Source organism: Calypte anna, chromosome 1, assembly GCF_003957555.1.
Source record: "Calypte anna isolate BGI_N300 chromosome 1, bCalAnn1_v1.p, whole genome shotgun sequence".
Lineage (NCBI taxonomy): Eukaryota > Metazoa > Chordata > Aves > Apodiformes > Trochilidae > Calypte > Calypte anna.
The window spans coordinates 76,316,205-76,331,334 of record NC_044244.1 but is presented as its reverse complement, the minus strand read 5'-3'; the positions used below and the strand labels follow the sequence as shown (position 1 = coordinate 76,331,334).

The 15,130-nt window shown below is 37.1% G+C and overlaps 1 protein-coding gene across 1 annotated transcript in view; it reads right to left on the bottom strand.

The window, feature by feature from the left end:
* Nucleotides 1-338: 338 nt before the first annotated feature.
* The window catches only part of CBLB (Cbl proto-oncogene B), a 130,670-nt gene continuing 115,878 nt past the window's right edge, over nt 339-15,130 (bottom strand). The window contains exons 15-19 of the mRNA XM_030469215.1: nt 12,561-12,649; nt 12,330-12,461; nt 10,767-10,910; nt 7,812-7,931; nt 339-1,491 (exon numbers count right to left, since the gene is read on the bottom strand). Of these exons, the coding sequence (XP_030325075.1) occupies nt 1,229-1,491; nt 7,812-7,931; nt 10,767-10,910; nt 12,330-12,461; nt 12,561-12,649 (748 nt within the window). The 3' untranslated portion in view covers nt 339-1,228. The remainder of the gene's footprint in view (nt 1,492-7,811; nt 7,932-10,766; nt 10,911-12,329; nt 12,462-12,560; nt 12,650-15,130) is intronic.

The following is a 15,130-nucleotide window of genomic DNA, read 5'->3' as shown; positions in this document are numbered from 1 at the left end:
CGTAAAACAGAAGGGTATTTCCAGCTAAGCAGCCAGAAAGTCAGTGAATGAGTTTGGGTATTAAAAACATATTTGAGAATAATAAAGTGTATAGAGGAGGAAGTTACTAAAGAACTTTGCAAAAATATTGCTACAGTAGCATTAGAAATTAACAGTGCATCGAAGATTTAAAGTTTCCATGTTAATACCATCTGATCCAAGCCACAATGAACCACAGGATAATCAAACAAAAAAATTAACTGTGCTCTACAGAAGCTAGAACTGGAATTTACCTGAATACCATTAACATGATTCAAAAAGATTTCTTCTGGCATGCCTCAGTTTACCTAGGCCACAAACCACCAGTGTCATGTGTGTATAATCAGAACATGGTCTTATTATAAGCATTTTACATTTTTGAATATTTGCAATTACTCAAATTTGAAAGACCTTTTACATGTCAGAACTCAGTATCACTGCTGCACGAAGTGTTTTATTTGTTGGTTGGGATTTTTTTGTGGAAACTGTGTATAAAAGACCTTGAGAACTACAGGTCATGGAATTAATGTTAAACAGAAAGCTGTCCAACATTACTGTCAAAAATACCTTTAAAAAGGCAGTTCATAGACAGAATAATACATTTTACATTCAGATATTTCCTCTCAAAAGCAAAGGAACCTCAAAAGAAAAAAAAATCAGTAGTGAAGGCCACATACTTTTTGCATTTGATGAGCTAAAATGCAAAAAAACACAATTAAAGCATCTTGTAAGAGAAAACAAAACAAACCAAAACAACAAACCAAAACAAACGTAGGACTTCTGGGAAGTGATGATCTAGTTGATGGGGTGGTCAGCATGGAAACTGTTGGGAATGCTACAGCAGAACTGACCACAAGTAGGAAGGAATATGAACAGGAACATAGTAGAGGTGTCAACTAGAAAACTGTAACTTGCCAACTTGTAAACAAGAAAAAGCATTTCACAGATTAAAAGTTCTAGGGAAGTAAACTTCTTTAAATATCTTGTCAGTTCAACCCTGATTTAAAAAAGTATGGCTAGCAAAAATACATAAGCCTCAGCATATCTGTAAGTCTTGATCAGAGCAGCCATGAGCCTTTGATAAACGGCTGGAAACAAACACCCTTCTCCTAAGGATGAAAAAAAAATATCCCATTCTCTTCTTTCTCTCACTCCCCAGTCCACACTTTTCTAGGTAGAATTCACAAGCTCCAAGAATATCTTGATGCTGCTATAGGTTGAGACGTGGGGAGACTGGTGGAGGAAAACAGACAAACTCTCTCAAAATACTACGGGCCACGTCAACGTTATTCTGGGCAATTTCAAGTGCCCTCTTGACTTCTTCAAAGGAATAGCCCTCTCCCATAAGTTTTGCAATTTTAGCATCCACATTTTCCGTGGAACTGTCAGAGCTGTAAGCTTTCCTGTGGTGTATTTCTGGTGCAGTCCTCCGAGGAAGTGGTTTAGGGGGCCTGGCTGGTGCTTGTGAACCATCTGTTTCAAATAAAGGAGAGAAAAATCATTACAAGTTGACTTAAAGTAGGTAGGTCAAGCCTCATGTAGTAGTTTCAAAAGTAAAATTTCAAAGAAACACAGATAAATTTTAACTTGATGCTACATCTCGTTTTAAAATTCCAACAGAAGCTGAATTCCTCAAGAACATCCATGATGGAAACAATGTTGTGAAACATTATTTTAATAAAATTATAGAAACTTGCACGTTATACAAAGTTGGAAGAAAAAGAAAGCATAATGAAAGAACAAAGATGGTGTACATTGCTGGTCAAAATTTATAAAATGCTTAACTCTAACACCATAGTTCGAGAATTTTTTCTTGTCTGTTTAAAAAACCAAATAGACCCAACAACAAAACCAAAAAACCCAAATCAAATGAAACAAAACAAACAAAAAAACCCCACAACCCAACCCAACCAACCAACCAAAAAACCCAAAATGAAGAAATAAAAAACCCCAACCAACAAAAAAACCCAACAAAACCCACAAAACCAAACACATTTTATCACAATTTTGTTCAGGATTTAAGAGGAAGTGCAGAAGAAGAATCCAAACAAAGATTCCAGAGAGGGATAAAACCTTCACTTATTGGTACATTTTGCAGATTCTGTTCTGTCAGTTCCAGTTGATTTGATGCATAGAAGTTATGGATAATCGGAGGAATAACTTCTTTTTTAAAAAACACTCCCATTATTTTCAGTGGTAACCACAGAATACCGTCCTTCCTCTCCAGTGCCCTTTTAAATCTCCCCTTTCCTCCTCTTCTATGGAAAGGCCATCCTCAGAGTTAGTGCTGGTGCTAAGAATCATGATGATGAAAAAAATTAAGATCCAAACTTGCTAACCTCCTTAGAGTCAAGAGTTTTCTGCTCATGTAAACTTGGTTCTTGGTTCTTCTCTCTCTCTATCCTCACTGATTCCACAATAAGAAGCTTAAACACAAGCAGGCATAGAGCAGAAAACACTTTTCAAGAGGAAAATATTAAAAAAAAAAAAAGTCTTAATCCTTCAAAAAAGGGTTCTAGAAAGTTCCATCAACAGTGACTTTGAAGGATAAATTGAATTAATTTCTGGCTGTGATACTTCCTGTTTACTTGCACTGACTGCAATGGCATTTTACAGCATAAAGTACTTCAGAGGCAGTTTTCTAGTGATGAAAGAATGTTTTATTTCTAATATTTATTTTAGAACATGCTACTTTATCATAACACTGGATAGAGAGTGCAATCAAGTGCATTAAGCACTTCAGATGAATGAAAACAGCTTACATTAATAAACGTCTGACCAACGTACATTTTTCTCCCAATTTAGTTTCCATGCATTCAGATCAAGAGTGTTGCTATAAATTTTGATTCCATTTCTTAATTCACAGAAGATAATAAAATGGTACTTTTAACAAAATGGTGATATCAAGATAACAAATGGATGAGTGTAATTTGATTAAAAGTTTATAGAAAAGGGCTAAGATTAATTCTGTTCTAATTCCATTGCCTATTTTGCTTGCAAATAGTTATGACACAGCCTACGGATAGTAAGGGCTACTTTGTACTTGTTATGGTTTTTTCCTCTCTGAAGATGAAAAAGAATTGTTACAGATGCTAAAGATTATAGTAAAGTAAACACACCTGAAGCAGATCCAAATCTGCTCTGAATGTGTGAAGATCCTTGAAACACACCATGTTTGAGAAATTAACTACACCTCAAGAAATGTCCCTGTTAACTAAAAACCAAATCAGAAACAAGTTCACACATCTCATCTCACCTGTTTTAGAAAACTCAAGCCTCTAACAGAAGAATATTCTTTATATTTAAAATAACATCATATCATGATAAAAATAATATTTTTTTTTCACAAACACTTCAGACTGTTTTAACATGCTTATTTTGTTAAGGACTTTACTTCTATAGAGGATGAAACAGAATTAATTTTCAAACTTTCCATTTTTATGTGCACTTGAAGTACAGAAGAAAGTCCTTGTGCATAGAATAGGATCCTTCTGTGTGTGTGTTACACAAGATATTTTTTTCTGTACCCAGTCTAACACAGGCAAGAAACTGAGGTTATTTCTTTTTAAACCTTTACTTTGCTGAAACTTCCAAACAAACTTTCTTAAGCAATCATGTACTTTAGAAAGGTCATTTTTAATTCAGTCATCAGAACTGCAGCACAAGCATTTTATTCTTGCTACAGTGACATCTATCTATAGCACAGATACTTCTAAAATCTTTAGCCCTCTAACTCAATTTCCATTATTATTTTTTTTAAGTGCTGATATCTCTTTCAATATCTTCATATCCACACAGAATTTTAGCTGAAGCTAGGTATCACATTGGATCCTGAGCTTAAAGATACTAAGCCTAAGCTGCATGTCCATCTGGCCACTGAGATAGAGGTATTTAAACAGGACTTTCCTTCCCAGCCTCCTTGATGTTTCAGCCACCACAGATGCCTAACTAAAAATTCAAATAGATTTTCTAATTGTCTAATTAAATTAACAGTTTGTACATCAAGAAGCTTCCTCTACCACTCACATTTCTGTAATTTAACACCTTAAACCCTTAGGTAATAGGTGAGTATAAAGGCAGAGACAGGCTCATTTAGTAAGTGATTAGAAAGTGCAGAAAAAGTTCCACGTAAAAGGATTTAAATTTACATGTAAGAGCTTTAATGAGGCCAGGTGAGTGAACAGGCAGCAGAAAGATACACTTAACTAGCCATTAGAATCCATTTCTTACAGAACAACTTAATTCTCTAAATTATAGCAGACATCCATAACTAGAGGCTTAATTTTCTTATAGCTTTCCAATGTATCATTGGCTGTGCTCAGGTAAAATATGCCATTAGCAGTGTCTCCTTCTCTTGCTGATTTTGTAATAATTTTTCAAAGTTGTCTTTAAGAAGTTTGAAAAACTATGCCTTTGGGATAGTTAGGTGCATAGTTGAGAACTTTTTCTTAAGTGTTCAACATTAAATATGTTGCTGAATTGGAATAAATTTCTCATTACATGATAATGATTCAGTTGAACATCATTACAGCAATCTTAAAAACAGTCAACCAGAAGCAGAGAAGTTAAAGGACTCCCCGTGCAACTCTGGAGAGCCAGTGGCTAAATTATAATTAGATTTTTAGTATGAACTACATTTTTTCCCAGCTAGTTCACAGAATCACCATACAAAAGGGCTGAAATGAAGATATTCCTGAGTGAACTGATTATTTCAGAATAAATGCAAAAACAAAAGTTCTGAACAGAGTTACATCTCTACACTGTCTTTTTAAATCACAGATGAAGGTGAGCCAATTCATCCTCAAGCTCATCAGTTCCATGGAATTACTGCAACTGTAAAAATAACTTCCAAATTAAGACTATGGCATGATCTATGATGTAGATTAAATTTAATTGAAATTAAATTGAATATCTTACTGTATATAATTTAGATATACTGACTGTATATCATGGTTTAGAATACCTAAAGCCTACACATGTGGGTGTTTTAGAAGATAGCTATGGGAAACAGACAGATAGAAAAGCTTTTATTAAAGGGACATAAGAAAGCTCCAAGACCTGAAGTAGCAAACATCTTGCAGTAATTTCAGAAAACTAGAAGTTGTTCTACTGCAGAATTGCAGGAAAACTTCATAGCTTTAAAAGTAGTTCCATAATTTTCATTATTTGTATTACAAAATATTTTAAAATGCCCTACATAAATTAGGTAGGTAAACATTGTAAGACAAACAGATTGCTCACAGTGTCACATATAAAACACTCATACAAATATATTTTCCAAGCAACAGGAAAAAAAAAGAGAAACACTATTACACTAGTAGAGGTATTCTCCCCAAAGTGCTACTATTTACCAAATGAGTCCCTCTAATTCTCAAATGTGCTATTCATTAGAAAATCTGCAGCACTCTCTTCAGGCTTCTTTAATTTCCCTGTACTTTACACTGGAAAAAAAAAATTTTATTCCTAGATCACAGCACAGATGAACTATGTGTTTCTGAGAAAGAGGTATGTAATGGCACTTTTAAAATTTATCATTTTTCCACTTGTGATTGTTGCAATTGAAGAATAATGATTACTAGAAGAGAAATAAGTCCCTCTACTTCTTTATACAGTAGAAAATTTCTCACACACAGCTTGCTTTTATCCAGAGAACAAATAATGGTTCAAAGCATCACTTGGCTATTTGCGTGGTCTACCCATACAGCAAAATGATGCGGGTGGAACAATCCTCCTCTTTCCTCATATATATGCCCCAGGTGTGCATATATATCATGCACATCTAAATAAAAGATTTGCCTGAGTTGGAGAAAGTACTTTGAAATACAGGTAATCCTTTTTTCTTTGGTTTACAATTATCTTAATTAATTTGAGTAGCTGTCTTTTAAATGCTATTTGTGTTGCCTGAAAACCACAAGCAAAATTTCTATGGCAAACGAATTTTTACCGGACCAGGCATCATAGTTTGAGGACAAGGAACTAAAGTAGGGCTCTCAGCCTCTGAGAAGGGCAGAACACAGAGGAGTTTATTCCCCCCCATTCCCTGCCCCTCCTCTCTTTCTCCCACTCCTTTCTCCGCTGCTCTTCCCCTGTGCTCCTTTACCCCCAGCTCCCCACCTGCTCTTCAGCATCCACGTCCAGAGGGTGCTGGGAAGAGCTGTGGAGCCCTCTCCTGAGTCAGCCCTGCCACAGGGGGACCTCAGGCACCTTCCCTGCCTTGTTCCTTATCCCACGTGTTACTGCTTTTCTCTGTTCTAGTAATTCTGTTTCCATTTTGTTTTCCAAGTTTTAAGTCTTTCATCCTTATTCCCCTTTCATCTTCCCTTGGGAGCATGGAAGGATGGGGGGTCATAGAGAATAATCCTGCTCTCCGGTTTTCTGGTCTGCCCAAACTGCTAAGCCCTGACAGAGTAATCAGTGACAATGTCGTGGTTTGAGCCCGGTGGGTAACAAAGGACCACGGGGCCGCTCAATCCTTTCCCCCATTAGGGAATGGAGAGAAGGAAATCTACCCAGAACCTTGTGGGTCAAGAAAAGGACAAGGAGGTTTTCACTTGCCAGTTATGCTCATGGGCAAAACAGACTCAAGCTTTGAGAAAAAATGAATGTAATTTCTCATTAATCAAATCAAAATGGGGCAAACCAAAAAAACCAAACCAAAGCTTAGATACTTTCCCCCCACCCCTCCCTCCTTCCCGAGCCCTTCGTACTTTGTTCCCGACATCTCTGCCTTCTTCCTCGAGCAGCACAGGGGGACAGGGAGTGGGGGTTTCACAGTCCGGATGTCACAGGTTGTTCTCTGCCACTCCTCCCTCCTCAGGGAGAAGGATTCCTCACAGTCTTTCCCTACTCCAACGTGGGGTCCCTCCCACGGCAGAAAGTCCTTCATGAACCATCCACTGTGAGTCCCTCCCACAAGGCACAGCCCCTCAGGAGTGAACTGCTCCAGGGCAGGCTGCCCACATCCTTCCTCACCGCCCTTGGTCTCTCTGCTCCAGCACTGCTCTCCTCAGGTGGTGTCCTCTCTCTCCAAGTGTTGCCTTCTCTCAGCTCCTCCTCTCCTCTGCCCTGCTCTTAACTACCCTGTGTTTCCCCTTCTTGATTATGTCAATTGCAGAGGGGCACTTTTTTGTTCACTGATGGCCTAAGGCAGGGCCAGGCATCTCGGAGCAGGGAGAGCTATTCCAGAGACTTACATGAGGCATCCTAGGGGGAAGGGGCTCCTCCCCTGCTACCACAAAAGGCACCACATCAACCCAGAACAATGGTGGAAGACTGAATTTCAGTTGGTTTTGGTTCTTGTTGTTTTATTAAAAATTATTTTAAATGCTTTTACAATTTCAGATAATGTATTATCAAAAATGATGAGGAAATAATAACGCTTTAAAATGAGAAGCTACTTTTTTTTCTTCTTTACTTTAGGGACAATGAAACAAAAGATAGAATTGAGATGCATGTGGTTCCTGCAGGTCTTCTGATCTCTTGTGAGCATTTAAAGTGGCAGAAGTATTTACCATTTTCAAAAAATAGGGAACACAAATTCATATAAGGATTAAGTTTGCCAGCTGGTGAAACTGATTCCATAATATCTATATCTACAGACAACAGCTAGCCACTTTTACCTTTATTGCTCATCTTTAATCTCTATTATCCTTTGATGATTTCATATTTTTGTAAAACAATAATAGTTTTACCATCTTTTGCTCGAAATAACAAAAACCTTACAGAACTTTTTGGATGAAAGTTCTTTGCATCACAAAATTGTAATTTTCTACAAGAACAGCTTTCAACCTTACCTGAAGAGGGAGGAAGTTGATCATAGTCTTGAGATGTCCTGTTTGCTTTAACATTTTCTCCAGCTACTCTGCGAGCAGGTGGCAAGGGAACATGACCAGTTACTGGATCAAAATGAGGATCTGTTGCATGAGAACAAAAAAAGAATAATTTTTTATTAGATAAATTAGATAATTTATTAAATTATTTTATCTGTATTAGATAATATATTAAATTATCTTAGAATAATTATAATTTATAATTATAATAATGTAAAATAGCCTCATTTGAATGAATTCATAGAGAGGTACATGCACACATATATCCAAATTCAATACTTACGTAGTAGACACACAACTATGACTTCAAGTGACAAAAACAAGAGCGCAGCTCTAAGATGGTCTATCCTGCACTGCACTGACCTTTTATTTACATCCATGAGATACCTTTCAATTCCCCAACACTAACACTGCTAGGACTGTGCCTGGAAGAACTTGGAAGAGGTTGCAAAACTCTGCAGCAGCACAATGAGAAATGTCCCAGCTATTTGGTTTGGTAATGCTTCAAGGCTCTGCAGTTCACAAGAACTGCAGGGCAGATTTCCTATTCATACAGTTTTACAGTCTGTGGTTAAACTGCTAAATGCTGAGACTAGGTGCATTTTGTTGTTCTCAGTCAATAGGACTGCGAACACAGCTGAGCAAGTGTTAACATCATCCTGGACCTGCTTTCTGTGGTGGACTCTTTTAAGTGTTTGCAAGCAAGTGAAACTTTTTGCTTTTGTTGATGACATTAGTGGTCTAATCTGAAAGGTTCTGGTGGGATAGCTGAAAAATCAGCCCCAAGATTTGTATGAAAACCAGTCATCAAAACCTCATCTTTAATCATCTACAGCCATTTGACAAGATGCAAAGCAAGTAATATGACTTCAGAAATACCATATGAATAAAAAAAGACCAATCCACACAACCATGTTTACCTACAGAGATGTATACACTTAGAGCAGCAGCTTCATTAATCTTGTTATTCACTATACAAAAACCAATTCATGCCTGTAGATACATTTTCCAGATTTTGGTTAAAAGCTATTAAATGTTGTTTTTTTTTTTTAAATTGTCAGTGATGTTTCCTAGGTTATTTGGAAATAGCACTTAATAATTTAAAACTCCACATGCTTCTGGAAACTGCCTGAAGATCAACAGAGCTTGAGTGCATCTTTGTGTGAAGGCTCTTATCTTTCCTTTCCATTCTCATCAGAACTGAATGGTTAGTGTGTTTCTGCACCAGATGATAAAATTGAAGCACCCATTTAGCCTAGACTGAATAAGAAAAACATTCCATAAAGGGTCTTTCCAGTTCAGCCTAAACTAGCTCACTTTCATCCCACAGCTATTATCATTCACAAAAGGTCAGCCAGACGACACCCAAGAACCTCTCAGCCCATTACAGCCTTGCACAAGACTCCCTGTCATCTACGTTCTGGCATTCTTGTGATTCTGTAGCCAAAATATTTATCTGTCTCCATATGGCTTCTAGGAATAACAGGAGAAGGAAAACATCTAACAGCACCAAAAGGTAGATAATCCTGGAAATATCCCTGGGACACAAACTTAGGAGACCAATATCCTTTGGAAGCTTCCACAGAGGAAAAAAAATGAACTTCACACGTATGCAGTGGAATTCACAAAAAGCCCACTGTAATCTGCAGCAAATGGATTCAATTGAACCTGACAAACACTTTCCAACTCAAAGACAAAATTCATAAATTTTGACCAAAGCTTTTATATGCTTTACAAGCAAAATACCTGACTGAAAACTGTTGGTGTCATTCAAAGGGAGTGACAGGTGATAAGTTGACTTATCAAAAATGTTATGAACCACAGGCACCTGCAACTGTATTCACAATTAATATAGTTATGCAGCAAAATTTTACAGAAGTTCTAATAAAGCAGGGTGTTCTTTTCCCTTATTTTCTAGTTTTTCTGCAGGATTCAACTTGAAATAAACTCTGTGTGTGAGAGTACCTTCAGTGGAATCTTCCTTTGCCTCAGATGACAATTTGGCAAATGGAATGTTGGGGCATCAACTCACGCTGACTGCAAAAAAATCATGAGGGGGTTCACACCCAGATGGACCCGGCCATGAGCTGACACCCCCGGCAAACCGAGTGACCACCTTGGGACATTCAAACAATAACTTGGTCCTTTCAATGGGGGGTGAGATTCCCAGAGTCTGGGTCAGCCATCCAAGTGATGGGAAACTCAGGGGCATGTAAACACCCAAGGCGTTTGTTCTTGGCTGCCTAGCACCAACCCAGAACCCTGCACCAGAACTTTGCCCCGTCTGGAACTGGATCGCCACCCCAAAGAAGAAAGTTCACTGGATGCTGCTGGATCCATGGGTGGTGATACCCCTCTCTCTCTCTTTCTTTCTCTCTCACTCCCTCTCTGCCTTGCAACACATTTGCCACATCTTCACTGGGTTGTATCCCTTTGCCTGCATCAGTTGTCAAGCCTTTCTGCTTGTACCCAACCCGCTGATGTTGGACTTTGTTCACACAGGGTCCAAATTATAAATTACATGAGATTGTAACACCATGAACTTTGCTTTACTATAGAAAAAAAAATGGAGTTCCTAACAGGATACAGGCTAGTATCACAGCAAACAACAGAAAAGTTGGCATTTCCTGAGTAGAAAGTCTTACTAAGAAAGCACAATTTCCCAGAATCTCTAGCCTGGCAGAGAAATACTGACTTTATTTCACTACTTTGTGATAGTGTAAAGTTAGGCCTTCTTATATTCTGAGTTATATCATCTCAAACATTAAAAAAACCCACCCCATTTTACAATATTTCCTTTAATGAGGTACAGACAAAACAAACTTCTGAAGCCCAATGACAGCTTTCTCACAGAATAAATAAACTTCTTCAGGTATAGGAAAATTAAATAAAAAAATACTCATTCTTTTGTATTCCTACCAGAATGAAGGAACAGTTCATGTCCTGAAGAAGGTCGGCTTCCTGAGCCAGCAGGTTTTGTGTGCTCTATCATGCTGTGCCGAGCAGGTGGTGGTGGTGGTGGAGGTGGTAGTGAAGGGGGTGAATTATCAAGTGCATCTTCACCTGCATTTCAGAAAAAGAATATTATTAGATGAGCAAGCCTTCATTAAGAACAGTAGAATAAAGAGCGAAGCTTAACATTTGTTTTTCTCTGGCTGCCAAGAGGGCTTCTCCTAGGGTTTATCTAGCAGTTGAGAGACTCTAAGCAAGAAATTGTACCCTTACTCTTAGTTTGTACAACCCTCTTTTAAAACATGTTCTAAATGACCTTTTGCAGTGCTGAGGTTTTTTTTCTGGGATGCAGGAGGAAATTACTTTTAGCAGCTCAGTTGCAAAGACTAGATTAAAATGAAGACTTCCATTGAGTGTCATTGCAGATTAACAGTTATGTTTCGATAGCTAAACAAAAATATTTATATTCAAACAACAATCCTGCTACATTGAATCTGCTACACTTATACTATTCATTACCTGTAACTTCTGTATGAAAGCTCTCACCCCAGATAAAAAATAAATTTTCTAGGGCTCAGCAAAATAACCCCTTACATTAATGAAGTGCAGACAGGACCAGGGTTAGCAAGCAGTGTGATTTTTATGTGTTCTTGCTTTCAATTCTATATACTCTTCCCTCTGGTCTGGAACATTTCAGAAACCAGAGAGAGCATGGATGCCCCCTCCTGGGAAGTGTTCAAGGCCAGGCTGGATGGGCCTTTGACCAACCTGATCTAGAAACAGATGTCACTGCCCTTGGCACAGGGGTCAGAACTAGATGAGATTTCAAGGTCCCTTCCCACTCAAATAATTCTACAATTCTATAGCAAATGTTGGAAAGGTTTTATGAAACCAGAGAATTGGCTGATGGTATATACACTACTATCTAACAATCATGCAGCTGAGTTTGTCAATGAAGGTGTGGGTGGTGGCCACGCACAGTCCCACTGTATATGCAGAGCTCACTGACTTTTTCATAGGAAAAAATAACTGAAATCAGGGTTGGAAAAGGTTACTTTTGGTAACTGTAGGCAGCAGTAAGCTTTGAACTGTCCCTTGCTAGGAGAAAAAAAAAGTTTATTAATTTAATTTTGTTTTTCCTGACTTAAATACCATCTCTTTGGCATTCTTCTTCATATTTGGTAAAAGAAATGGTACTATTTAAGATAGAACAGGAAAAACCCTCAACTCTTGCATTAAAGTTGAATGATCATATTAGGAGTGAAAACATACGTTTTTTGAGAAATGGCTTTTCTTTATAGCTTGAATACAGATTTAGTACACCTTTTTCATCTGTCTTGCATGACAGCTTACAGACAGATACCAAGTTAAGATCATTGACAGAAATACTGACTTACAACTAAAATATGTAGCCCATAGTTTGTATGAGACACTTTACATACTCAACATGGGTTGTTTGTAAATAAACATGGCATTTGCTTCATCTAGGCAATGTTAAGCACGAAATGTAATCAGCAGAAAGTCTGCAACCTAAAGGGGGCACCAGAAGATCATAATCAGAGGGTGTCCTGTTGAGTGAAGAGCTGTGCTTTGGGTTGTCTCTGGTAGGAGGTCGTGCAGGTGGCAAAGGTACTGGAACAGTAGGTGCATCACAGGCATCCCCTGAATGACACAACCACAAGAAGTGAATGTTTTCTTGATGTACCCCTCGAACAGTGTAGTGTAGATTTTCTTGATAAATAGTGAAAAATAAAAACATACCTAACTCTGGATGTTTTGATTTCTTCATCTCGGAAGCACTACTGTGTGTCCCATTTGTTACTCCAGCACATTGACCATTCTCACACACCCTGAAGAAAGACATTAAACAGCAAGCAATCAACCAGTTGTCTCAATATTAATTGCCAGAATGACCAAATACTTCATCTGGCAGTCCATTACATATAGAAGGGAAAAATTAAACTTCACATTTTTTCACTGAGAGCAGATACTAGGTTTACCATCAATAAAACTCCTTGGAAGGATTATACTGCTTTCTTGGTGGGATACTGACATGGCTTAAATAATTTACTCAAGGCTGTGATGTAAGATAGAGGAAGAACACTAAACATAGTCCTCACTTTAGAGCTCAAGTTAATAGTTCATTCACAAAGTTAAGTCAAAGAAAAAATCCTAGTTTGCTTTCCCAGTTGTTGAATATTCCATAGCAGAAATATGGTGTAGGGATATGTGGATTTTTGTAATTATCCATGCTGAAGTAGACAGAGGTGTCATAAAACAAAATAAAATAAAAAAACCAAAAAACCCAAACACAACAAAACCAACCAAATAAAACCAAAAATGCAAACCCAAACAAACAAAAAACCTATCAAAAAACCCCAAACAGAACTCCACAACACACCACTAGGAATAACAAATTTCAACTAAAAAAGCTGAAGAGTAAAAAAAAAAACCTGAACTAGCCAAAGTCTGTTTTGCAGGTACCTACTGATTTCTGTATCAGAAAACTGAATCTTAGTGATACTTCCACAACAGTTTATTAACTTATTTAAAATGGAAGCATAATATGCTCTCAGAATTTAATAACAGTGTCAAACTGCACATAAACACCTTCTAAACCAAACAAAGTTGCCTATAATCTTGTCAGAAAATATCTGAGACTGTTTTTCTAAGATGACTGTTCAAATACTGCAGGGAAAAATATAGAGAAGTATTGTCATAATATTAAGTATTATTAAAATAAATGTGAAAGAACTGGGAAGTTACTCATGTGATTAGAACTGTGAACCCTGCATATTCAAAAAGAACCAGAGTTTCTTTGGATAAGACCACCACACTAAACAATTCCAGGTTGAAAACAAAAATCCCTACCTACCATACACCATTATTACTAAATACTGGCAATTCTGCTAGAGCTATATACAGCTAAAGTTTCAGATCTTGGGTTTTACCAATAGTACAAATATTAATAAATCTACCAGCTCTGGCCATATGTAAAGGAGGAATGCATAAAAGCCTGGAATAATTAAAAATATATAAGCAGAGAAAAGGAAGTGAAATTGTGTTTGTGGTCCCAAGAGTGATAATGAGAAGTAATGAAATCAACAGAAGAATAATTACAAGACTTAAAAAACAAGCCAAAACAGAAAAAATCTAATGGTAAGAGCTGTTTTGTTACAAACTGATTTCCCTAGGGAAGTGGTAGAGGAAGTGTTGCTTCTGTCTTTGGAATTAGATTGGTTCAGTCTCTGAAATACAGTGGATGTAACAATTCCTTTGAATCCCCAGCATATACACTCAATAAGAATATTTTCTACCTTAATTTGAATCTATTTTGCATTTTCAATAATCTACCAGCCACAGGCAGTAAGATAACAGCATCACTTTAGAAATCTTCAGGTCATAATGAGCCAAGTTAAGTGATCAGTTTATGAATCATGTTTACACCTCTTTACAGCAACAGTAAACACCAGAAAGAAAGGGCAGCAAATGAGTACTAACAAACAAGCCTTCTGTCCTTTTCATTTTGGAAAAAGTTTTATTAGGAAAAGACTTATTTCCTTTGTTAGGAAATGTAAATGTATGATTCCCCTAATAATAGCCTACTTAGGTTGAAAATTCTTTCTGAAATTCTTTTGCTCCATTTCTTATTTCTGAGCTTGTCCCATGCCTGGGAGGAGATTACCAGCTGCAACAAACCAGACAATTGTTGGGCAGAAAATAAAAATGTAAATATATTTTTTATTATTCTTTGAAAACTGTAAGCATTGTCATAGCTTATGGTAAAAGAACAAAGACTTTTAGGGAATAAAGATTTGGGGGTAGGATGGAATGACATAGTTCCCAAATTACAAAACATTCAGAAGAAATTTTGAAGGCTCTTCAGTTTACTAAACACTCTTAATACTAACCAAGAACTGAAGAAGCAGCACTTAGGAAAAAAGTAAGAGAAAATGATACTGGCAGAAAGAAGTGAGTAGTGCTAATAATTCATGACAATTACAAAAACTGTTAACAGTTTTGCTAAATTATCCTGAAAGTTAAGCATTTACTGACACTGGTCTCCCCATGACAACAAAATGTGTGCATTAAAATAACACAGCATCAACCAGAACCAAGATTCTTTTTGAAAGCTTTATCTCAGCTTTCACATCTAAACAGTGACATTAGATAAGAAGAGACATTTTAAGTATATGGAACATCACATATAATAATACACAAATATTCAATGGCTTTTTTTTTTTTTTTTTTAATGCTTAGGAGAATGGTTTGTTTCAAGTTAAAATTCTTGTCAGAATAAAAAATAAGGGCTTATTGTTTTAATCACAGCA